Source organism: Anolis carolinensis, chromosome 4, assembly GCF_035594765.1.
Source record: "Anolis carolinensis isolate JA03-04 chromosome 4, rAnoCar3.1.pri, whole genome shotgun sequence".
In the NCBI taxonomy this organism is placed as follows: Eukaryota; Metazoa; Chordata; class Lepidosauria; order Squamata; family Dactyloidae; genus Anolis; species Anolis carolinensis.
The window spans coordinates 67,404,669-67,430,267 of NC_085844.1; the positions used below are offsets into that span (position 1 = coordinate 67,404,669).

Below are 25,599 nucleotides of genomic sequence, written 5' to 3' on the forward strand. Positions count from 1 at the left end.
CTAACTGACTTAATGTTGCCAAAGTAATACAGTATATTTATTTTTCTCTTTAATGGCTTTCTGTTAAAAAAAAAACAGCCCCATTTTGTTGCATCTGTTGCAGAGGGAGGTAAAGACAAAGAAAGAGTAAGATCATATAGGTTCTACCATAGCACTATTGCATAAACCTGAAAGGTGATCTTGTTTTGCTGTTCTTACAGATTGCTCATACAAAGTTAGAGGTCTGGTTTTGTAGCAGCAGTCAGAATCTAAAGGCAATGTGTCAGCTTGCATATCACAAAACAAAAAGGAACTATTCATTGAATTCCTTTGTCGAATTCATACATGTTTTCCATTTATGTTTTGCCTTTTTCTGTGCTGTGCAGAAAATTCCCCCCATTCAGCTACTGACCAGAGCTAGACCTACTTTGCTTCACCAAATTTTCTGGAACATGAGCCTTCAGTCTTAAATGTTTTTCCTAGTCTTGACTCTACATTCAGAGCAATTTCAAAACTTTAACAGAATGGATAAAGCTTCTTCAAAAATGACCATGGCATAATCATGTGTTTCTCAATGTTACTGTCTATTCAGGAATTGCCCTTACTGCGAGTATTCCTTATACATATAATCCAAAAAAAGTTTTTTGTTCACTGTGTCTATTAAGCTTTATATAATTCTCAATGACTACCACCTTTTCCAATTTTGGATTTTTGAGGAAACTGGTTTTAAACAGAAAAGAAAGACTATAAAAATATAATGGCAGCTCTGTCACAAAAGTCTCGACTAGCTTCATCTAAAGAAAAAACAAATATATGATAATTTAACTTTGTCACTCTGGTTAAATGAAAGTGAGGAATTCCTTCACATGGGTATTGGTTTTGCCTGTAGACCCAGTAAATCGTAATAGAGATGCAGTTATTGGATTTAAGTGAGTGACTTGTAATAATTGTAAGCAAGATCTGCACACCTCTGTAAACATAACGTATTTATGATTTCCATGACTATAAGGATACTACTATCAAACAATACAATTTTGCATGACCAGTTGACTCATTTTAGTACCCTCAACATTTCTGCTTTCTGTTTTGTTTACCTTTTACTACTCTTTCAGAGATTTTTTAAATGTTTTTAACTGTAAGGATATTTATTTATCATATCAGACATGAACAAAGGATACAGTTGTAATGTATTTAGAAATGCAAACACGGTTTTAAAAACTTGGCGTTATACTAAATGTCCTTTAACCAGTATCTAGCCACTTGGAGCCCCTCTGGTGTTGCTATAAGAAGGTCCTCCATTGTGCATGTGGCAGGGCTCAGACTGCAGTGTAATAGGTGGTCTGTGGCTTGCTCTTCTCCACACTCATATGTCGTGGACTCCACTTTGTGGCCCCATTTCTTAAGGTTGGCTCTGCATCTCGTGGTGCCAGAGTGCAGTCTGTTCATCACCTTCCAAGTCTCCCAGTCTTCAGTGTGCCCACGAGGGAGTCTCTCATACAGTATCAGCCATGGCTTGCCATGCAACTTTTGGATTCTCGCTTGCTGGGGTGTTCCTGCAAGTATCTCTGTAGATCTCAGAAAACTATTTCTTGATTTAAGGCATTGGCATGTTGGCTGATATCCAAACAGGAGATGGGTTGGAGATGTCACTGCCTTGGTCTTTTCATTATCGGCTGCTACTTCCCGGTGGATGTCAGGTGGTGCAATACCAGCTAAACTGTATAATTTCTCCAGTGGTGTGGGGCGTAGACATCCTGTAATAATACAGCATGTCTCATTAAGAGCAACATCTACTGTTTTAACGTGGTGAGATGTGTTCCACACTGGGCATACGTACTCAGCAGCAGAGTAGCAAAGTGCAAGGGCAGTTATCTTCACTGTATCTGGTTGTGATCCCCAAGTTGTATGAATGGTTTCATTGTTTTAAAAAGTGATCTTCATATAACTATTGCTATTGGTTTTTAAAAATGCTTTTATGGTGTACTGTCTTTTTTGCATCCCCTTGTTGGGGGGGAAACACACAATATAAACGATGATGATGATGACGATGATGATGATGATAGAAGTCTGCCAACAGCAATTGACTGAAAGATAATACTTTTGAAGAAGCTTACTGCTCACTTGTGTGAATGAATGAGTTTTCTTACAAGGTGACACACAATGTTCAAGTATTTATTTATTTATCTATTTAGAATACTTATTTAGACTCCAAACATCCCAGTCATAAAAACGATGTGAAACAGTTCTGAAAAAATATAAATAATATAAAATAATTGACAATTTTAACAGCAGAGGACACAAAGGAAAGGCAATCCTGAAATTCAGTAGATCAAAACGAAGCCATTATCAGTAATTTCCAAAAGCTTAGGAAATCATTTAATCTTAACGTTGTGGCAGCAAAACAGCCAACAGCTGTAGCCATTGGGCTTTTGTATTTCATCATGTATGCTTGAAAGAACTGCCATTTTTTCAGATTGCAGTCATTCCATACCACAGTTATGGCCAATTTCCACCTACGGATTAGAGAAACCCTTCAAACCTATTTAGACAGGCCTTCAGTTGGCAAGCATACAGTTTGCCACCAAGAAGAGACTTACCTGCTTGATAAAGCCTGCCAGGATTTATGCCTTGATAGTCCACAGTCATTTACCACCACAAAGAAGCAGGTGTTAAAATTTCTGGACAGGAAAGAAGTGCTTGATGCAAAATCTTCTTAATTCAGTTCACATGATAAAGAAGCAAGTAACAAAACAATATTTTATCTATGTATGAAATTGTTTCTTGTCTTTAACATCTCCAGAAACAACAGTCAGCAGGTAACAAAACTGACTTTTAAGAATGCTTTCCCCTAGTTAGAACTTCTTTGTGACCAGGTTCCCTTCCTAAAAGCTGCCATATTTTACAAAACTTAACAAACTAGCTTTTGAGGACATTTTTGATCATGTTTGCAAGATGATATAAAACTTTTACAGTAGATTTTACCATACAAAGTTGTTGAATAAAGTACCATATTCCATCCAAATTCTTAAAATATTGCATATATAACACTGTCTTTGTTGTGATTCAAAAACTCCATGATTATTGTCCTGACATAAAGAAGGGTCAGAGAGTATATTTCATTGCGTCATGGCATATCGTGTGAAAAATTACCATCAGTAACTTTTCCATCAAGGAATTAGCAAAGAAAGGCTTGACCCAGTTTGGCACTTTGAATGCAAACAAACTATAAATTATCCTGGCTCAAAAGTTTGTGAGCAGCAATGTCTGGTTTTAAAAAATATTTGATGTATGTTTATTATATACCAATGAAATCACCATGATTCCTTATTCTTTGGCGTGTAAAATACAGAACCTCTTACCGAGAATATCATTTATATCAATGACTTCTTGGAGTCTATGAACCAGAATATTTGATAGATAGTCTTTTTTTCTTAGCCATGGAAGGTTAAACTCACCATCCTTCTCATTTTCTTTTCTCCTGCCTCTTTCTAAATAGCCTCCAGTTAGAGACCTTAAAAATGCTAAAGTGTACACATTATATACTTATATTTTCAGATAAGAGAGATAAATAAATGGTGGTAGATAAGTAACTTGGTTGTATAATTAGGTCATGACATGGTCAATTATGAAAAAGTTGTGATTCATATGAGGGTAAAGTAAGGAAGTAATGTTATATTCTGAGAGATAAAAGTACTCCAATCCCAAGAATGATATTTGGCTCGCACTACTGCCTGGGCAAGCACTGTCATTTGCTTTAAATGACTATTTCTCTGTTCAGTTAATGAGTTTGGAAAGCTGAACATGAGTCAGCCTAATCCATCCAGACTTTAGCAGGGTCAGGCACTAAGCCTGGAGGGAAATTACTCAAGATGGCATATAGACTTTTGTGATGATTCTCAAGTTCTGTGGAAGCCTGTGAATCTGGCACATGATTCTTGCCAATTTCTTAGGGTAACCAGCTTGTTTTAAGATTATGTTTTACAAGGTCTTTGTGTGAATTTGATGGGAGAAAAGCAGATTAAGTCTGATAATGTATTCTAAAGTTAAATATAACCATGCATTCAGAGAATTCAGTCAACACAAACTATAATCCTCCATCCATGTGCCCAAGTAGCAAAAAATCAGACAGCTTAATATTGTGCGTTAGAGTTAGTTGCTAAGGTTCAAGCCGTTTGATATGTAAATGCTGCAAGCATAGAAGTGTTTTCCAATCCTATCACATTACATATTGCCTTTTACAACTACTACTGATCTCTAGTACCAAGGCTCATAAATGATCCATATGATAAAATACAAAAACCATAACAGATTCTGCTAGCCAAAAATCCCTGTCCTGTTCTTAACCCAAACCTCATGATCATTAGATTAGCAATTAGACCTTCTAGCCTAGCATTTTGGTAATACTTGAATATTGTTGGCAGAGCCGGCCCTAGGTATTTTTCAAGTGTAGGCGAACAGAATTTTGGCGTTCCCCCCCCCCCCAAACCAATCACTGAAAAATAAAAGTGTTGGATAAGCAAAAATGTTGGATAATAAGGAAGGATAAAGGAAAAGCCTATTAAACATCAAATTACATTATGATTTTACAAATTAAGCACCAAAACATCATATTTTACAACAAATCAACAAAAAGCAGTTCAATACATGATAATGTTATGTAGGAATTACTATATTTGCGAATTTAGCACTAAACATTGAACAGGGATATAGGGCAGTGTGGACTTAGATAACCCAGATAGCCCTCAGTATTAAAAAAAACTCTAAAATCAGGACAATAAATAAAGAACAACACTCTGAAAACAGAAGAAATCCAGACAGTAAACAATTAGGGACAGCTAACTCCTCCCAAAAAAAGATTCTCCCAGGCAAGAAGAAGCAAGGCCTTGAAGCCACAGGTCCATTAAATGCTAATCAAGGTGATTAATTACAACATTCACACCTGCTTCAAAGAAAAGTTCTTTCTCCCACCCTGGACCTTCTACACATATATAAACCCCACATACCTAGCTTCCAAGTTCCCACAGACCTCACAATCTCTGAAGGCCCCAAAGGTGGGCTCGCGTGGTGCGAAGGTGGGTCCACGCCGGCCGGAAGGCCCAGCGCGGGCACCGGGAGGCCCAGCGCGGCCGCTGGGAGGCCCAGTGTGGCCGCCGGAAGGCTCGAAAGAGAAGGAGGCAGAGAGTGGTGCCCTCCTCCCAGGACGATGGCGCCCCCAGGACGATGGCGCCACAGGCAAGTGCCTAGTTTGCCTTATGGTTGGACCGCCTCTGATTGTTGGTATTTTATCTGTAGAGCCATTTATTTAAATGGCTTCCAAAACTTTGATCACATCCATAGATTCTGGGCCTCTCTGGATCACATCCATAGATTCTGGGCCATTCACCTCCGAGTAGGCTCGGAGGTGAATGGACTCTGTGGCCATTACACAATGCATTTGCCTTAACATGGGAAAAAACGCTTAATGTAGCCTTGTTCAATGGTAAGAAAAGTTGTGGAATGCTCTAGAGAAGTGGTTCTCAACCTGTGAGTCCCCTTGTAGTACAAATATAACTATTTTCATTCCATGGTCATTATTTGACCCTTCTACAGTGGTCTCTTAGTGTCTGCTGGTGTTTGGTTCCAGGAGCCTGCAAGAATACTAAAATCTGTGGCTGCTCAAGTACCATTCTATACAGTGGCATAGTAAAATTTAAAATGGCAAAATTTAGGTTTTCTTGTTGGATGTTTACAAATATTATCAAGCCATAGATGGTTGAATACATATACACAGAATTCATGGATATAGGGGGCTGACTGTACCTATATTTACTTTGTACCACAAGGCAGTGGTTTTAAAAAAATAAATTCCCATAAAAAGTAAATGAATTGTAATTATTTCAATTCATTTTTTAAAAATAAATATTTTAAAAGTAATTTTTAAAATACTTTTGGAGACCTAGATAATATAACTAATTACTTCTTAAACTGTTTAACTACTAATTGCATTGTTGATATCTTTCCTTACATATAATGAAAGAATAATGTTTGCTGCGGATGTATGAGCCGTAGTCTCGATCCTGTCTTTCTTTTATTTAGCCAGAATACAACACTGAATCATAATGCCAAGACAGATTCGCATGGCATTTAGACTAGTCATTCTTGGAACTACTCTGAGATTCAGGAACTATGCTTACAGTAGTTGCCTTAATAGCTTGAATAGCACAGGGCATAAAAGAGAGTCCTTTGATACAGAAGCACTTACTCCATATTTCAAATACTCAAGAATTAACTTTCTATTTTTAGACAAACCAGTCTTCTCTGAGCTATCCTAATTACAATTAGCTATGGACGCTTGCTTCTCTTTGGCAAAGTCTGAAACCTCTGTACCACCCTGGTTAAAGGATGAAAGCTTTTGCTATAAATTAGGACTGCAGCATTTAAATAATTAAGCAGTTCAATGTTGTTGTTGTTTTATAGAAGAATTTAATCAGCAAAAAGGTTTCTTCTGATAAATCGGGCAAAGTGTGTCTATATTAAAACTATTATCTATATCTATATTACATTGGTTACATTTACTTATCTCTATACATTATCGTAGGGATAAATACAAATGCATCTGATAAAAGATATATATTTTCTTTTTAGAGGATGCATATATGTGTCATAGAAGAGGTACTTCTAAGAGACATAACATTTTAAAGAAGTGATTTCTGTGCCCACCATTTATAGACACTTATTCTTTGATTTATGCAACATGAAAACAAGTTTTTCCAAAGAGGGAATATTTTAAGCATATGTGCATAGTTAAAAAACCAATATATTCATTCAGATGTATTGACTTTTATCTCTATGAAGATATATTGCAATGTAGATAAATGTAACCAATAATGAATTCCTGTTCATACAATGAATCGATTTTAACATTTTAATCCTGTTGTAACTATAATATATTTACAAATATAAGGGAATATTGCTATACTAACTGGAGTTTGGAAAACTGAGGTCCCTTCTACACTTCAATATAATCTAGATTGTCAAAGCAGATAATCCACATTATCTGCTTTGAACTGGATTATATGAGTCTACACTGCCATATAATCCAATTCAAAGCAGATAACCCAAAGTAGCAACAATTGACCTTTGTTCTCAAGACCATAGAAGTAACATACTCTGGGTGCATCTACACTGTAGAATTAATGCAGTTTATCACCACTTTAATTGCCATGGGTCAGTGCTATGGAATCATGGGAGTTTACTTTACAAGACCTTTAATACTTTAATACTTTATTTTTCTATCCCGCCTCCATCTCCCTGCAGGGACTCGGGGCGGCTAACATGGGGCCAAGCCCAAGGAACAAACACTAAACAAAATAAAATACATGTATAAACATCAAACAGAAAAAAAATAAACACATTAAAACCACAATAACACAATATGGTACAACAATAAAATGATAAAATGATTGACTGAAAGATAAATAGACAAATGAATTGATAAATAGATAGACCTAAGAGATAGAACTAAAATAGACCTTCAGGTCCCAGCACATATATCCTTTAACTTTCTATGTAAAAGAGTTACAAATACAGTTGAGTCTCACTTATCCAACATAAACGGGCCGGCAGAATGTTGGATAAGCGAATATGTTGGATAATAAGGAGAGATTAAGGAAAAGCCTATTAAATTTCAAATTAGTTTATGATTTTACAAATTAAGCACCAAAACATCATGTTATACAACAAATTGGACAGAAAAAGTAGTTCAATACTCAGTAATGCTATGTAGTAATTACTGTATTTACAAATTTAGCACCAAAATATCACGATGTATTGAAAACATTGTCTACAAAAATGCGTTGGATAAGCGAGTGTTGGATAAGTGGGACTCTACTGTACCAAGTGTATAGAATCAAATTGCATTGATTCTACACTGTAGATGCACCCTAAAAGAACTCTTAGAGTGCTCCATAGTCATTTTATTAGCCCAGTTTTGCAGATTTTAAAATAAATCAGATCTGATGTTATCTGACCTGACTCTGCCTACTTTCAGGCATTCCTCCTTATTGCTGTTCGGTTCTTGTTCACTGAATAGCAAGCCACTTGATTTATATTTAGGTAAATATACAGTAGGCCCTCTACATTTGCAGGGGTTAGGGTACAGATTCTCATGAGAGTAGAAAAACTACAAATAAAAAATTTAATTTTTTAAAAAATCTGAGGGCCCTTCTACACAACGCTAAAACCCGAGAAGGAAGCAGGTTAAAACAAACCGCTTCCTTTCAGGTTCTAGTCCCCACACCCAATCCAAACCCCAGGCTTTCCTGGGATGGGTGACTAGATGGCATCCCAGGTCAACTTTTGGTTGACCCAGAATGCCATCCAGCTCTCCTCCAGCCCCCCATTTCACCTTCAAAACATACTGGAGGGGCCTGTGGGCAGTGCAGGCCCCTCTCTACAGGATTCCTGATGTGAGAAAATGGCAGGGCAGAAGGTGGGGTGGCAGGGAGGAGTGTGCAAAATAGGGAGCTGGTGGAGAAAAGTTGCAGCATAGCCTGTTCCTGTTCAAGGCTCCATTTTCTTTTTTGTTGTGTTTCATATTTCATAGCAATTGACATCCAGGAGTGGTATTGCCCTGTTTTATTCCTAAAGATAGCCCTTACCTTTACATATTTTAGGTTCCTAGTGTCCATCCTGATATCTTTCTTTCTCCCTCCCTCTCCCCACATAACCATTGGTATTCCACATCAAAAACCCCTACTACAGGAAATAATTGTTTTGTGTGTTAACATTAAATATTCCAGACATTTCATGAGATTTCTGTCCAAGAGGAGATGTAGCTTTTCGGAAAAGACCTAAACTGATTAATTTATTTACAGCTGCATAAATAGATAAATAAATACAGCTGCAAGTGCAACAAAAATAGCCAAATGGAAGTGAGACCAAACAATGACAGAAAGCAGAGAATGAAAAATAGACCTGTTTTCTCAGGTTAGATGCAGTAAATTACCATGTTATTCATTGAAATCTCTCTGGCCCAGCAACTCATACATCATCTGTCAATAGCACAAATTTTATATATAAATTAATGTCATTTTTCTATGCTGTCTCTAAATATACATTATTCTCACCGGAGTTGCATAACTCATGTGTCCCTATGGTATGGCTTATGCTTTCAAAAATTCTCCTTTAGCACTAATGTATATTCCAAGGAAATGAGCAGAACCCAGCACTATAACTTTTTGTGGATAACCCATTGTGTCTCCACTGCCGTGAACATACTAATTTGAAGGCAAATTAACATCCAAGCACTGTCACATTTAGGTCAGTGGGCTAGGCAGCTCCCCATGGTTTGCGAATCTTTGACATATGCGTATAGTCTAGATATCCACTGGCAGCTTGATGCAATTATGTCTAGTGATGTTCTTAAATTGTAGGTTTTGAATCTTGGAAATGCTAATTCAACTTGGCAGATCAAAATGCTTTTCTAAATACAAAGAGATTGTTGTGGCTTCTGAAGTTCATCTCTGGCTCATGTTGAAATGGAATACAAATGTGAGGTTTTCTCATTCATTTTGATGTAGAAGGCAGTTCTGCATGTGTTGGGTGACCATCCAGTGGATTTCCTCAGGTGATCTTAGATGTATATATGCTTACACATGGCCAGATTTATATTTGTATCATGAAAAAATATTAAAAGGATCAAGATACTTCTGTGTAAAGCAATTCAGGTGTAAAGTTGTATTCCTGAGTGCCATATGTTCAATTCAACCCAAATAGGCACCAAATTATTGCCGTCCCATTACTCATCATTGTACTTGTGCCTGAACTGATAAATATGAGTCCAAGGTGCATAGATCCTTACAGGTATTGTGTGAAGAGAGAAAAGGTTTCAAGCTCCAAATTTAACAATAAATAATACTCTGAAAGAAAGCTCAATCTTAATCCTATTTATGATATTCTAAAGACCCCATGCCTCTTCTGATTTTGAAAGCATGGTCAGCCCTGGATAGTTCTTGAAAGATTGCAAATTAACACCAGGTGCTGTGGAGAAGGAACTGGCAAAACTAGGCTTTGTTTGCCTGATATTTGTACAAGTCAAGGGATATATATGTTATCATACAGTCTCATCTCTAGAGAATGTACTGTCTGAAAATGGCAGTTGTGTTCTTTAAGTGAAAAACAGAGTAATAGCGAACCCCCCCCTATATATATATATATATATATATATATATATATATATATATATATAGCATTGAGTTTGAAAATACACATGAGAAATGAGAACATATAAGATCTGGAAGACATGCAGTATTTGTGTGGAATATTTTTCTTAAGTGTATTAACCCGAACTGAAATATTTAATCTGAGGCTCCATCTACACTACCATGTAATGCAGTTTCAATATGCATTACATAGCAGTTTAGATGGGGCCTGAGTGATGCCTGTCTTTCTAAATCTCAAAATATTTCAGCAAGTATTCTGGACAAATTAAGTGTAATGATTTCAGTAATATCCTGAGGAACCAAATACCCAAATACCTATTAGCTTCTGGACACCAATAAAATTATCAATTGATAAATTGAGTGTTAGTCCAAACAATCAAAATCTGATTTAACAGAAAGGATCCAAAGGTAGTAATAGAATAGCCAGAATGGAGATACAGTTATTAATTTTATCAATTCTGGTAAGGTGGATTCTAACTTATAAATAAATATCAAAAGACCAATCACATACAAGGCTGCCCTATATTCATATTTTCTTTGTTCAAAACTGGGAATTATTTTTGTCTAATTACACATGACAGTGATGCAAAATATAGATGAAGTATCACTGCATCTTAATGTTACGAGTAAGAATCTTGGAACTGGACCCAAACATGTTAATGAACTGAAAAAGTCTGTTTTGGAAGGCAAAACATGGTAGATTTCATTTGGCACTGATCGCTGCAAGTGGGAGGCGAGAGAGAAAGTCCTGTTGTGCTAGCAGATTTCCAATGGCATGATGATTAATTTAGCTCTGTACATTATGTAAAGAAAATTATGGTTTGTTCCGCTAGTTGGGTAAAAAAGAAAAATATCTATAGTTGTATAGCTACTATACATTTACTACATTTACTATAAAGCAACTTTCATACCTCCTGTATGCTGAAACGAAACCTAGAAGCAAATCTGTCTTAATGGTGATTTTCTGTTTTATTGCAGTTCCTTTTCACTAATAGAATTTTAAACTCTGTTGGAAATATCATAAATGTTTGCGTTTCACATTCTTTAGTATTTTTGAGTCATTACAGTGCTGGCCTTATGTGCACTGTTAATTAATATTAACTATTAATAGTAAAGAGTTTATGTTAATTATTAGTATCAATTGAGCTAAAAGCAAAGATTATCTCAGACTGTTAATGAGATATTTAATAAAGTGCTGTTTTCTCCATTGCAACTTTGAACTATTGAATTTATCTTCATGGTTCCCATCTAAAACAAGATGATTTTACTGCACTGTAATCCAGAGGACAAAGATGCTAATCCTTGAAAGAGTATATAATTATGTCAAGCTCCAGTGGCATCTGCTAGATCTTTTTAAAAAATGAAAAAGCTTGTTTTGCTTTGTCTTTTCAATACAATGAAAGAAACTGTTTCTCAGCCCCTTGTAACTCAATGAATTCTTCTCAGTAGTATTTTAGTAGCAAAATAAATAACTAGTAATTCCCAAACATATTGGAATGAGGTCATAAAGATTTTTTTTGTAGTCTTTTATGGTATATCCTTCTATGAGGGAAAAATGCCTTTGCCTTTTTACATTCTTTGTTCTTTGCTGCGGGCTTTGTATTTTAAAGCTTCCTAACAAATTCCTTCTTAATAGTGAAGTCCCATGTTTACTCAAAATAAGCCGCATAGGTTTTAATTAGTGATCATTCACAGGAAGGTTTGCATAAATTTATTTATTTTTTTGCTTGGAAGTTCAGTAGGTTTATGTCAAAGCAAATTTGCATGGACTTGTTTCTAAAACATTTCAATATATATTCAGTATTGGGACAATACAGTGGACCCCTGATTTGGTTTGCAACCCAAACAATGCTCCACGTTTTCTGAGATGACTCAAACTACCTTATTTCCATCTCAGAAATATCTATGGTGCTGCAGCTGAAACTGTTTTTGCCTTAATCTTAAAACTCAAACAGAATAATCTTGACAAAAAAGCCAGTTTCTTCCCAATACCATAAAAATTACTGGCTGTTACAAAACCTGCTGGGGTAACACAAAATAGTTGACTTCTCCAGTCCCAGTGGCATCTTCTACACTTACATTACTGTTCTAGAGATTCCTCATGACTGATTATCTTAAAGTAATGACCAGATGTAACAGTAACAGCAATCCAGGATGTGCATCCCTCAATTCCAAAATTGTACAGATAGATAGATAGCTAAGATAGTGACACCTTTGTTTTTCAATGTACGCAAACTTTGTTTCATCCACAAAATTATCTATAAATATATAAAATTATCTTCAGGCTATGTGTATAAAATATATATGAAATATGAATGGATTTCTTACTTAGACATGGGTCTCATCTTCAGGATATCTCATTATGTACATATATGCAAAATCAGAAATAAATCAAAAATCAAAAATACTTCTGGTCCCAAGGATTTTGGATAATAGAGACTCAACTTGTAGCTAATGAGGAGGCATAAAGGAATACCGTGTAGCTAGTGAGGAGGCATAATATAAATTATTTTACTTGCTATTTCATTCATATTGGTTATAGTAATTGTATAATGTTACTAAACCAATATGAATAAAATAGGAAATAAAATGATAGTGTTTGGTTTTGTTCAAAGTATGAATTAAATGTGTAATATAATAGTAATGCACTTTGTGCATAAAACTAATAAACTTATAGGCAAGCAAGAGTAATGCAGGATTGCACATATTAACACCAATAAAAGAACTAGAGAAATATTCTAACCTTCTTTATACGCTGGTGCAATGGATTTCCACACATAGCCACTAGAAGTGACTACGTCATAGGATAGCCTCTATGGGATAAGGTTGATGGTCTAGATCTTTTACCAAGCCTGAGGGCAGACATTATTTCAGAGTGTCCATGTCCACCCTTAGATGTGGTCATAGATCCAAAGGGCCTGATTCTGGATCACACCAGGATGATTTTACTGCAAGCTCTTGGAACACTGTGGAACTGGGAAGGAATTCTAACCATCGAGTGGTCCCAAACCCAGTACTATATATATAGAGAGAGAGAGAGAGAGAAAGAGAGAGAGAGAGAGAGAGCTAGCAATTTGCAACTAATTGATATAAATTAAAGCTAAAACCTTATTATACATAAGTTTAAAACTATTAAATAAACAATTATATGAAAAGTACAGGGTTGAAATAATTTAAAACACAAAGCACAACACATTAAAACATCCTTCAGCCACATAAGTTATAAAGCAGATTTGCAATCTTCTTTGTGTCAATTATGTCCATGAACAATGGATTTAAATCTTTTTATATTCTTACTGTATTCTAGAAAGCTTTTTATCCTAGGAATTTATTTTGAATGTACAAGATCTTTTTTATGTTTGGTTGATTGTTTCATAAAAAAATATGTGTAATGCACATTTTTGTATTAAAAGAAACACTATGTATTTCATTTCTTATTATATTGTCAGGTTCAGAGTATCATTAATATATCACTGGTTTTGGTATGCTTCTCGTGTTCAGTGATGAAAAGAAATATATATTTGCACACCCTTCATATTTACTTGTTTTCTCATATATTTGGCATGCATTGCTATTTGAACATAGTTATTTTGAATCAATTACAAATTCAACATTCTTGTGGCCGGTTTTAATACTGTTTCTGCCTCTATTCGGTGCTATTGTACTTTAAAACGTGATCCAATATTTTTTGTCAAAAGAGATTAGTAGATTTTGACATTCCTATGGGATAAAAGAATGTTCACTGGTGTCCCTGTCTCCAGTTGATAATGTATTCTTTCTCTCTCCCCCCCCCCCCCCTCAGACATGGCTTAATCAGGTCAGATAACAACAGCTGTCTGGCTATCATCTCAAGACCAAAGAGCCCAGCTCAACATTATGTCAGCTTCAAGAAAACAGTGGTGGTTTTTTGGCCTCTGGGTTTGTGGAGATGTCATTGGGAGAGAACACAGTTTTGTTTAAATGGAGCATCAGCAATGGTCCAAGCCAGATTTTATTCACTTTTGTCTGCCACAAGAGAGTCTCTGCTTTTTTTGGTCTGTGAGTCACATGTGAAAGATGAATAAAGGCAGATTCTTTTCATGGATTTTGTGGTAGATAATCTGATGCAGACGTCTTTCCAGTGTTTTAAAGAGGGCTGCACCCAATTGAAACGGTAGTCTAGGTCATCTACCCATCAGTTGCTTGTAGACAAGTGAATTATCGCTTGTCTACAAGAAACTGATGGGTAGATGACCTAGACCACCCCTTCAATTGGATGCAGCCCTCTTTAAAACAATGGAAAGAGGGCTGCATCAGATTATCTACCACAAAATCCATGAAAAGACGTTTTTTCAAGGCTTCTCTTGAAAAATGGTAACATTAAATCTCAACTCTTATCAGGCAGGGGTTGTTTAATAGAAAACAATTGACGATTAGAACAAAGGACTGTGTTCCATTTTAACTGTCATGGCAACATCCTACAGAATCCTGGAATTGGCAGTCTATTGAGGGACATTAAGAAAGCTCATGAGCCCCACTAAACAATAAAGCTCAGAGTGCCAAAGGATGATGGCATGAAGGTTAAAATGATACATGGGGATAAGTGTCATAAAGCTATATATAAGTGACTTTCTACCTCATCAGATGGGGTACCCCATCATACACCGCTTGTTCTCCCTTTTCAGGACAGAGCCCATTACATGCCGCACATGTACTTCCTATCGGGCTTCATCCAGAAAGAGGAGAGCAAGCAGTGTATGCTGCCACCGTGACAACACATAACCCTTCCTATGTTGTCTTATTAGCAATAGGGGGAAGCTGGTCAGTGACGCTTCCCCCATGGGATGGGGTGGGTCTCTGTAAATAGCTCGATGTGGGGTGTGGAGCGACAGGTTCTCCACCTTTGGGAGCCCATGGATTCGTCACAATGTGTGGCCAATCCATGGTCCTTTGTAATGAGGTCCTATCTGCGATAGTCAAAAGTAGAGAATTATTGTGTCTGAATACTATATTGGTCATAAATGCTATCAGATTTAAGTCAATAAAAAGAAAATATCAGACGTTCCAGGAGAAAATTGTGAGCCAAAAAGTAACTTTTGCTGTTACATGTTATACTTGCAGCTAGAAGGAAAGGGGTGATTTAGAACATCAAGTGATAAGAAACCAGTAAAATAATTAGCACCTAATCAGAATAAGAGTGATAAAATTATCTCCTAAATAATTTTAATACTCTTTAAACTGCTTTCAACTTTAATGTTCTGTAACACCCTTTCCCCAGTATACCTATATTTTGTCCTTTAATGCAAATTCTAGGAAAACACTTTAATTTCCACAGTAATGTTAATTTTCTATATGAGCTGAAAATTTGGTACATATGAAATGTTTTATAAAAATATTTGCTGAAGGTAAAAGAAGTTTTAAATTCATTGAAATTTTCACTCTTTTATGGAAAACATGTAAAAGTCAAGCTAAAATTCAGACCTTTTCATTAATAGTCAAGGCAAAAGAAGCATACCATATGTTGAACACAGAAATATGCATTTCAAATGTTTAAAGTAGACTATGTTATTTCCCCAAAATATATTTCCATATTTGTAAAAACATTTCTACAATTTTAGGTCATATCGGCTGGCTTTCCCTCAGAATAAAAATGAGGACAGAACTATGCTTTAAATCCAACATGCGGTGCCATTGCAACAGAAATTCTTGCCCTTCCTCATCCTGCGCACCTCTTAAAACTGCCTCAAAATCAACTCTGGGGATTTTCCCATCTTTCCAGACTGGATGTTTGGAAGTGCAGCAAAGAAAGAAGGGACTTCAACTCTATCCTGGATTTTCCTGTCTGATCATTAAAATCCAACATTGGGTGTTACCCTATGTTCATAGAATTTGGAGTGGAGTTTTTAAAGCTCTGTTTGCATGAGCAGCACACTTTTCACTAGTGCGCTTTACTGTTTACCAAAACTGGTTATTGGCATTCTGAAATGTTAAGTTTGAATCCATATCTGCTTTGACTCCTACTTACTATACACCCTTCTTTGCTTCGGGCTGCCGTGGTCTGGCTCTGCTGTGGGCCAGAGACAGGCAAAGTATAGGTGATGGTGGCACTATTTTCAGAAGAAAAGCAGAATGAAGATTGCTTGACCTGGAAACATTCACTCATTTTAAATAGATGACAGATCCTCTATTACAAATTGAATAAGGTCTGAAACCTGTCTTCATAGCATACATAAACTAAGGAGTGTAAGTAGGAACACTCTAAGGAAGAGGACCTGTGAATCATTGATTTTAGTGATTTCAAGCCTCCATAATACCATGAAAATGCTTTACAAGATCCTGGGATTGGCACTTGAAGATGTACTTATAATGCTCAAGTCAGAAAGCTCCTCTAGAGCCTTATCAGACTATAAAGTCTCAGGATTGCATAGGATTTTGCCATGGCAGTTGAACTATAAGTGACTAATGTATAAGGAATACAGATTCTCTGGTGAGATGATGGGTTGTTTCTGTTCTGCGCATCCTGGCCCTTATTTTTCATTGTATACACTTAGTTTTATTTTTCAAGTAGTATCTATTTTGCAGTGCTTACACAATGTTATCTTGAGCCCTAGCAAAATACCGTATTTACTCAAATCTAATGCTCAGCTTTTTGGGCAAAATGACCTTGCCAAAATTGGAGTGCTCATTTGATTCACATCATATGGTCATCTTAGTGCTGAGCCAAAGCCAAAATGGAAGCTGCTTCAGGAGCTCCTTTCTGAGGGACATCATCTCTGATTAAATGGCTGTGGCTCAATACTATGGGATCCTGGGATTTGTAGTTTGGTATGGCATCAACATTCCTTGGCAGAGAAGGCTCAAGACCTTGGAAAACTATAGCAATTAACTATATTATAATTGTACATTGTACAATGAAATTAAATGTTTTCCCCAGCACATATCACAAATGTCACACAATATAGTTGCAGCTCTAGGATAAGAGCTGTCACTCATTCTGTTTTGTCCTCTCCTTTGTCACCCTGAACTAAGGCGGTTAAAGTGGATTCATTCTACTGTATAGATACACCTCAAGGTGTTCCTTTCAATTGCTGGAAGCTTTGGTACTCTAACACTTTGTTTATAAAGAAGGAATCCTAAGCAGGTAGCAACTGTAACATGCACTTTGGGGGGGGGGGGGGTGACCAAGAGCACATTGTTTTTGCTGCTGTGCAACACAATCATCAGCAAATACTTTTTTTGGTTTCAGGGTTTTGAAAATTGAGTTGTGCATTAGATTCAATAACGTATTCGACTTGAATCACTGTACCTCTGGGGAATGTAGCTATGTGGCACTGTGGGTTAAACCCTTGTGCTGGCAGGACTGATGATTTGAAGGTTGGGTTGCTGACCTGAAGGTTACCAGTTTGAACCAATCCGGGGAGAGCGGGTGAGCTCCCTCTGTCACTCCAGCTCCTCAGGCAGGGACATACGAGAAGCCTCCCACAAGGATAGTAAAAACATCAAAACATCTGGGCGTGCCCTGGGCAATATCCTTGCAGATGGCCAATTCTCACACACCAGAAGCGACTTGCAGTTTCTCAAGTCACTCCTGACACACACACACAAAAAAACCCTCTGGGGAATAATGCCACATTGGCATTTCAGCTGTTTTTCTCCGTTCTTTTTCCCTCCCTTCTTTTTTCTTATATGTTGGTAAGAAACTCAACAGGAAGAAATGTTCCACATAGTATTTTATGTTTGAATAAATCAGTGTAAATATTTGCAACTGCATACAACTACACCTTTTTAATGAGAAGCTTAATCATGTTTTGAAAATGTCATGATCCATTACTCTGGGAAAATATATAGGCAGGATATGAATCACTTGCAACAACAACAAAAGGTCCTCTTAGGATTTTAATATTTATGCCATAGACTTTTGTAGCGTCAAACAAACATCCTGTTCATTAGTCTGTGTCATTTAAAACTACTTTCTTGGGAATTATACATTCTAGATTATTTTAGAACACAAATATCTTTCAAAACGTTAGGAATTTTTACAGTGTCTCAAAAAAAAAAAGGTGCAATCCAACCTTGTTTAAGGAACTGGTTAGTGACAACTATTTTGGAAAGCCTATGCACTGAAAAACTTCAGTGTCATGTTAATACACCATTTACATGGAGTCCTAGGCAGATCTATTGGGCCTTTCCATCACTTTGCATAACGTGGCAATGGTTTTCTGACACATATTTAGTATTCTCATGTGGAAGAGGGCAGTGACAGTTGTGAACTGATTTCTTCTTGGCTTTGATTTATCATTTTATCATTGAAGAATATCCCCTTTTGCCATGACTGCCAACAGGAATTTGCAAATTTTAAATATACTGTATAGTAGTTGAGAATTGAAGTGATTTGTTTCTGGGATTTCTCTCTTGCATCTGCTAATTGTCCTACTAATGCTTTTAGAGGGTTTCTTCTGTGTTGCATTGTTATTCTGCATACCATCTTTCCCTCCAGAATCTCCCTGGATCCTGTGTGAAAAAAAAGACTTTACAACCAAAAAAAAAAGATGTTGGGTGGCTAGAAGTGAATGATTTCCTCTATATCCCTCTCACTATAATAATAATAATAATAATAATAATAATAATAATAATAATAATAATAATAATAATAATAATTTTATTTTTGTACCCCGCCACCATCTCCCCAGAGGGACTCGGGGCGACTTACAAATATAAAACCAACATACCATAATATCAAATACAAAAACACACAAATAAATTTAAAAGGCATTAAAATCACAATCATTATAAAACACTTGAGAAACACAGTAATAAAAACAAAATGAGCTGGGCAAAGTGCACTGAGTGGAATTTGTAAACAAGAAGGAAGTTAAGGTGCTACAAGGTCATGGGAAGAGCCTTAGACTGGGGTGAACACTGAGGCTATGTCAAGGAGTTAACCAAGAGGTACAACTGGTCAGAAGAACCCACTAGTACCAGGGTTTAGTATACAGTGGGCGGTACTTCTTCAAAGGCCTGTTTGAAGAGCCAGGTTTTCAGGCTCTTCCTGAACACTTCCAAGGTGGCAACTTGCCTAATTTCCCTGGGGAGCGCGTTCCAGAGCCGGGGGGCCGCCACGGAGAAGGCCCTCTCCGTCCCCAAGTTTTGTTCTTAAGTTGAATTTGTATATAAGTCTGAACAGGCACATATTTAAAGTGTAAGTCCAGATATGCAAGTTTTGGATAGCCCTGTGGTGTTTGCTTTGCTGTCTGTGCCCCTGGTCAGAAGATTTTGCCTCACTTTCTGTCGCTGTGAATTTGATTTTGAAAAAATGGCTTGTTGTGGAAACAAGGATTAGTAATAAAGCTTCAGTGGAGACACAGTTTCTCCATGATAACTCTTACATGAGTGAGTTTCCCTTTCTAGAGGTAGATTTCTCTGACTTCCTTTTGTCTCACCCTTATTCTTAACTATGAGTCATTTCCAAGACGGATGTCCAGGACTGCATATAGTCGTTTCTGAAAAGAAATAAAAGGAAGGGACAGGCCTCAGTTCTCATGTTTGAAAAGACAACTTGGAAATGGCCGGAGTGTAAATGGTGGCTAGCTGGAAATTAAATCTATGGTGGAACAGAGGCAGGAAGACTACTGACAGGGTGAGAATTGCAGCGAAGGGCAGCAGATTAAGGAAATCTGTGGGGGAACCCAGGAAAGAATATTGTGCATCTACATGAAGGAGCGTTTTCAAGGGATAATTCTCAAACAGAGAAATGTTACAAACCTAATAAACCCAGTGACTTGGGAATTCAGAATACTTGGATTTTGTACCTTAGGAGTGTTAATTGAAGAGTAATTAGTTAAGTTTAGTGAGGAATAATGAGTTGGGTTTGTGAATGAGTTTGAATTTTAATTTGCTATGTGTTTAGAATCTTGGGCAAGGTATTTGTTTTCCAATTTTACCAGTTTGCCTTTCTGTGAAATCACTTTCTTCTTTCAATTGCTGCAAGTGCAAAAGTAGTTTGCAGAAGAAGAGAGGAGGAAGTAATGGAATCATGTCCTTCCCTGTAAACCCAGGGTGGATCTACACTGCCATATAATCCAGTATCTGATCCCAAATTATCTGGTTTGAACTGGATTATATGAGTCTATCATATAATCCAGTTCAAAGCAGATGAGGGAGCAGATATTGAATTATATGGCAGTGTAGATGGGGCCTCAGGCAAAAGCAAACTACAGCAGCTTCTTCTTTTCTGTACATTCTCCCTCATTAATAACCTTTCCCATCTTGATCATACATTGATGTTGTTTCTTCTCACACATCCAAGTTTTCACCTATTAAATGTTGGAAGGTTGGAAGTTAATTTTTTTTATCAAGCTCATATCTATGAGCAATAAAAAATAAATTCACAATTTATACATCTGTTAGTAATTCAGTCAATTGTAATTATAAAACAACAATTCACACCCCGACAGATGGCCATTAAGCAGAGGCTGGATGGCCATCTGTCGGGGGTGCTTTGAATGCAGTTTCCTGCTTCTTGGCAGGGGGTTGGACTGGATGGCCCATGAGGTCTCTTCCAACTCTACTATTCTATGATTCTATGATTCTATGTGAGGACAAAAACGGAAAAATAAAAAAAACACCTTGGATATTCTCACTTCAGCTAGAAATTCCTTGGGTTTTCTCAGGACTGAATGACAACTAGGAGGAAAAACAAGGATATGATATTGACTTTTCCACTGGACATGATAAAATCTTGACTGAGAACCTAAATAAGGCTAGCTGATGTCATTAGTCCTGCCCTTGATCTGTGATTTATGAGCTCCAAATCATGTTGGATAGCCTTATGAACTACAATGGAGCCAGAAACACAATTCATAGAGAAAATATGTGACCATTACATTGTACTCACCTTGAAGTCATATTGGATTTCCTTTTATATAAATATAAATATATAAGCGAGGGCATGCATTTGGCTTCTTTAGTCATTGCTAAAAATGTGAGGTGTTTCACCCAAAGAAGACAAAAGCACTTCATAGAAGAAGTGTGAATTCTGGTTTAATTCATTATAGAGGAATCATGAAAGAGGTCTCTTCTTTAACAGACACTTTGATTCAGTGGTTGGTATAAGTTAAAAAGGTATCTTTCACACCACCAAACTTTCACGCATAGAGCATGTATGCTAATTGACAGATACAAAAACTAGTTCTAAAGAAATGTTAGCTCCCTCCCCAGTAGTAGGAAAGATTTATATTCCTCCTTTCCTTTTGGGATTAAATCAAAGGTAGCCATATTGCCCCAAGTGGGGTTTTTTGCAAGCTGTTTTTTTTCAAAACCAAGAATGAATATCCAAATTGGACTTGCTTCTTTCTTTTTTCATTCTTTTGAAATTTTCACTATCCATGTAGCCCTAAGAGAAAGGGATGTTCCAGTGGACTCATAGAAATTTCCCATCCATATGGGTTCCTCTACAGTATAATTAATACATTTCATTGACATTACTTTAACTAGCATGGATCATGCTATGGAGTCATGGGAGCTGCAGTTTTACAAGGTCTTTTTACCAGGAGTTGTCCCTTTTGTTTACAAAATATGAAAAAAAAACCCTGAAAGGTCCTTGTAGAAGATGTATTTGACATCTTCTTCCCCAGAATCAGTTCTGTGTATTCTATTTTCCTTATTTTTTCCAGTAGATGCATAAAAGCAAATGAAACTCATCTCATGCTACTAGATTAAAATATACTTACTGAACTGCTACATTTGCATCAATGGATGTGTTCATCAGGATGTGATCCCATCTAGTTCTCCAGAATATTATGGACCTGATGCTACTATGCCCAAAGAGTGAGAAATGTGCAGAAGCAATTGCTTTCATCACCTAAATCAGATCTATATTCCACAGTGATACCAAAGTTGAATCTACATTGTAGAATTAATGTAGTTAGACCCACTAATTACCATGTCTCTGTTCTATGAATCATGGGAGTTGCAGTTTCACAAGGTCTTTAGCTGCCTCTGTGAAAGAGTACTGGTGCCTCTCATGATTACATAGCACTGGACCATGCCAATTAAAGTGTTATTGAACTACCTTGATACTGTTGTGTAGATGCAATGTAGGATTTTGTCTGGGACATCACTGAGGATGGACTATCAAAATGGGTTTACCACCTACCAAGATTGGAATAGTCATTACACATATGTTGTGAAACTTAATAAACATTGAATAAAGTCTATAGAATCATAGAGTTGGAAGAGATCTCATGGGCCATCCAGTCCAACCCCCCGCTAAGAAGCAGGAAATCGCATTCAAAGCACCCCCGACAGATGGCCATCCAGCCTTTGCTTAAAAGCCTCCAAAGAAGGAGCCTCCACCACAGTCCAGGGGAGAGAGTTCCACTGTCGAACAGCCCTCACAGTGAGGAAGTTCTTCCTGATGTTCAGGTGGAATCTCCTTTCCTGTAGTTTGAAGCCATTGTTCTGTGTCCTAGTCTGCAGGGCAGCAGAAAATAAGCTTGCTCACTCCTCCCTATGACTTCCCTTCACGTATTTGTACATGGCTATCATGTCTCCTCTCAGCCTTCTCTTCTGCAGGCTAAACATGCCCAGCTCTTTAAGCCGCTCCTCATAGGGCTTGTTCTCCAGACCCTTAATCATTTTAGTCGCGCTCCTCTGGACGTTTTCCAGCTTGTCAACATCTCCCTTCAACTGTGGTGCCCAAAATTGGACACAGTATTCCAGGTGTGGTCTGACCAAGGCAGAATAGAGGGGGAGCATGACTTCCCTGGATCTAGACACTATTCCCCTATTGATGCAGGCCAGAATCCCATTGGCTTTTTTAGCTGCCGCATCACATTGTTGGCTCATGTTTCACTTGTTGTTCACGAGGACTCCAAGGTCTTTTTCGCACACACTGCTGTTAAGCCAGGCGTCCCCCATTCTGTATCTTTGATTTCCATTTTTTCTGCTGAAGTGAAGTATCTTGCATTTGTCCCTGTTGAACTTCATTTTGTTAGTTTCGGCCCATCTCTCTAGTCTGTCAAGATCATTTTGAATTCTGCTCCTGTCTTCTGGAGTGTTAGCTATCCCTCCCAGTTTGGTGTCATCTGCAAACTTGATGATCGTGCCTTCTAACCCTTCGTCTAAGTCGTTAATAAAGATGTTGAACAGAACCGGGCCCAGGACGGAGCCCTGTGGCACTCCACTTGTCACTTCTTTCCATGATGAAGACGACGCATTGGTGAACACCCTTTGGGTTCGTTTGCTTAGCCAATTACAGATCCACCTAACCGTAGTTTTGTCTAGCCCACATTTTACTAGTTTGTTTGCCAGAAGGTTGTGGGGGATTTGTCGAAGGCCTTACTGAAATCCAGGTAGGCTACATCCACAGCATTCCCTGTATCAACCCAACTCGTAACTCTATCGAAAAAAGAGATCAGATTAGTCTGGCATGACTTGTTTTTGGTAAATCCATGTTGACTATTAGCAATGACCGCATTTGTTTCTAAGTGTTCGCAGACCACTTCCTTAATTATCTTTTCCAGAATCTATAGATACTATTCTTTAGAAACATAGTGAAAGCTAGATTCAGGATGGTAGCATAATGGCAACATGGATAGACCTCTTTTTCTGTAGTGTGGTTGGGTTGAACCATTATGCTGGCTCCTGTGGCAATAAATCATGGAAAGTTTTAATCTGTTGTAAAAGTATGGGCACAAGTTACATTTCTTTTACTGTACATCTTAGACTTGTGTATGTGTGTGTACCTCCTTGAAATCTGGAATTAGCCTATGAAACAAATTACTGTCATCAGACACTTTCTTTTAAATTGGAACAGAATGCAGCAATTACTGCACAGTTATTGTTAATTGCTTGTTTGTTTATTGGTCATTTTCTTTCTTTCTTTCTTTCAGAGCTTGAAGCAGAAGAATGGTGCAAACATCTTTGTATAGAATGTCTGGGTACCAGACTTAATGACATAAGCCTTGGGGAGCCTGATCTACTTGCTGCAGGAGTTCAGAGAGAGCAAAATGGTAGGCCATCCATTTACACCTATTTATATTAATGTACATATTCTAAATATAAAGGTCAGCATGGTGTACTGCTTTGAGTGTTGGACTGAACACTGAAAGACTTTGGAAACCCACTGAGTGACTTTAGGTAGACCATATTTTCTCAACCAATGTGCAAGGTAATGGTGAAACTCTTCTGAACCAATCCTTCCAAGAAAACCCTATGATAGGTTCACTTTAGAGTTTCCGTAAGTCAAAAACAGCATGAATACACACGATGACAACAAATACTCTTATCTTCACAATCATGAACAGTAATTCATAACCAGTTCACACTTGTCAGTTTGACGGGGGTCTCTTATTTCTCTCTGACAAGATCTTTTTATGGATTTGTTGTCCTAACATTGCATACATTTCTAAGCCTATTTTACTACACATGAATCTTTTATTAAGATTGCATTTCACCATGGGATTTGTAAGGTTTATGATGTGTCTATTATATTTGTTTATCAATACTGTCATAACAGAAAACATTGTGGGTTTGTATTACAGAAGATAGGTTGGTAAGCTCTATAATGATAGGTTGTTATCCTCTCTTTTTTTTGAAAATTAAAAAAACAACACCTGATTATACCATTCAAATACTTCATGGTTGCAGAATATAAAGAAAAATCCTTTCCATATTAACATGTTCTACAATTAAGTTGGGGTGGTCATGGTCAGATTTGATTGTAAATTGTTAGAATGCCAATATTGGACCTGAATTCTTCTTTGGCAAACTTAGGCTGGATCTACACTGCCATATAACCCAATTTCAGAATGCAGATTAAATATACTGAACTGGATCATATGAGTCTACACTTCCATAAAATCCAGTTTTAGAATTCATATTAAATGCACTGAACTGGATTGTATGAGTCTACACTGCCATATAATCCTATTCAATGCAGTTAATCTGCATTCTGAAACTGGATTATATGACAGTGTAGATCCAGCCTTTGATAACAGCATTTTCCAGAAGTGACCTGAGTCAGCTATAGCTATTGCAGCTAACAGATAATCATTGACAGAGATTGTGTCTCACACTTCCATATCATACCCTCTAGGCCACTGTCTCTTAAATTGTGGTCCCGACTCTAAATGGGGTCCCCTTAACTCAATGTTGTAGTCTCGAAAAAACTGGGAATAGTCAAAGGTTTCTGACAGACACCCATTTTCACAAATCTGTTAGCAAAAACGTGTTGTGTTTACAGTGGACTCTGTAGAAAATGCTTCAACTGTACACCAAAAAAGGAAATGCACCCTGTTCAGCAAAACTTGCAAATGCTAATTTAATATCAGTAAATGTTTGACTTTTATATCTTTTTTACATATCTGTATGCATGGAGTCACATAAAAATTTACCAGGTGAAAAGGAGTTACGAGCAAAAAAAGGTTTAGGAAGCCCT

At 37.1% G+C, this 25,599-nt stretch overlaps 1 protein-coding gene across 2 annotated transcripts in view; it reads left to right on the plus strand.

Annotated features, from left to right (window-relative positions):
• The window catches only part of dok6 (docking protein 6), a 274,202-nt gene that overhangs the window by 155,711 nt on the left and 92,892 nt on the right, over positions 1–25,599 (plus strand). For both annotated transcript variants that reach the window (XM_003219723.4, XM_062980575.1), the window contains exon 4: positions 24,053–24,172. In XM_003219723.4, coding sequence (XP_003219771.1) covers positions 24,053–24,172 — 120 coding nt within the window. The remainder of the gene's footprint in view (positions 1–24,052; positions 24,173–25,599) is intronic.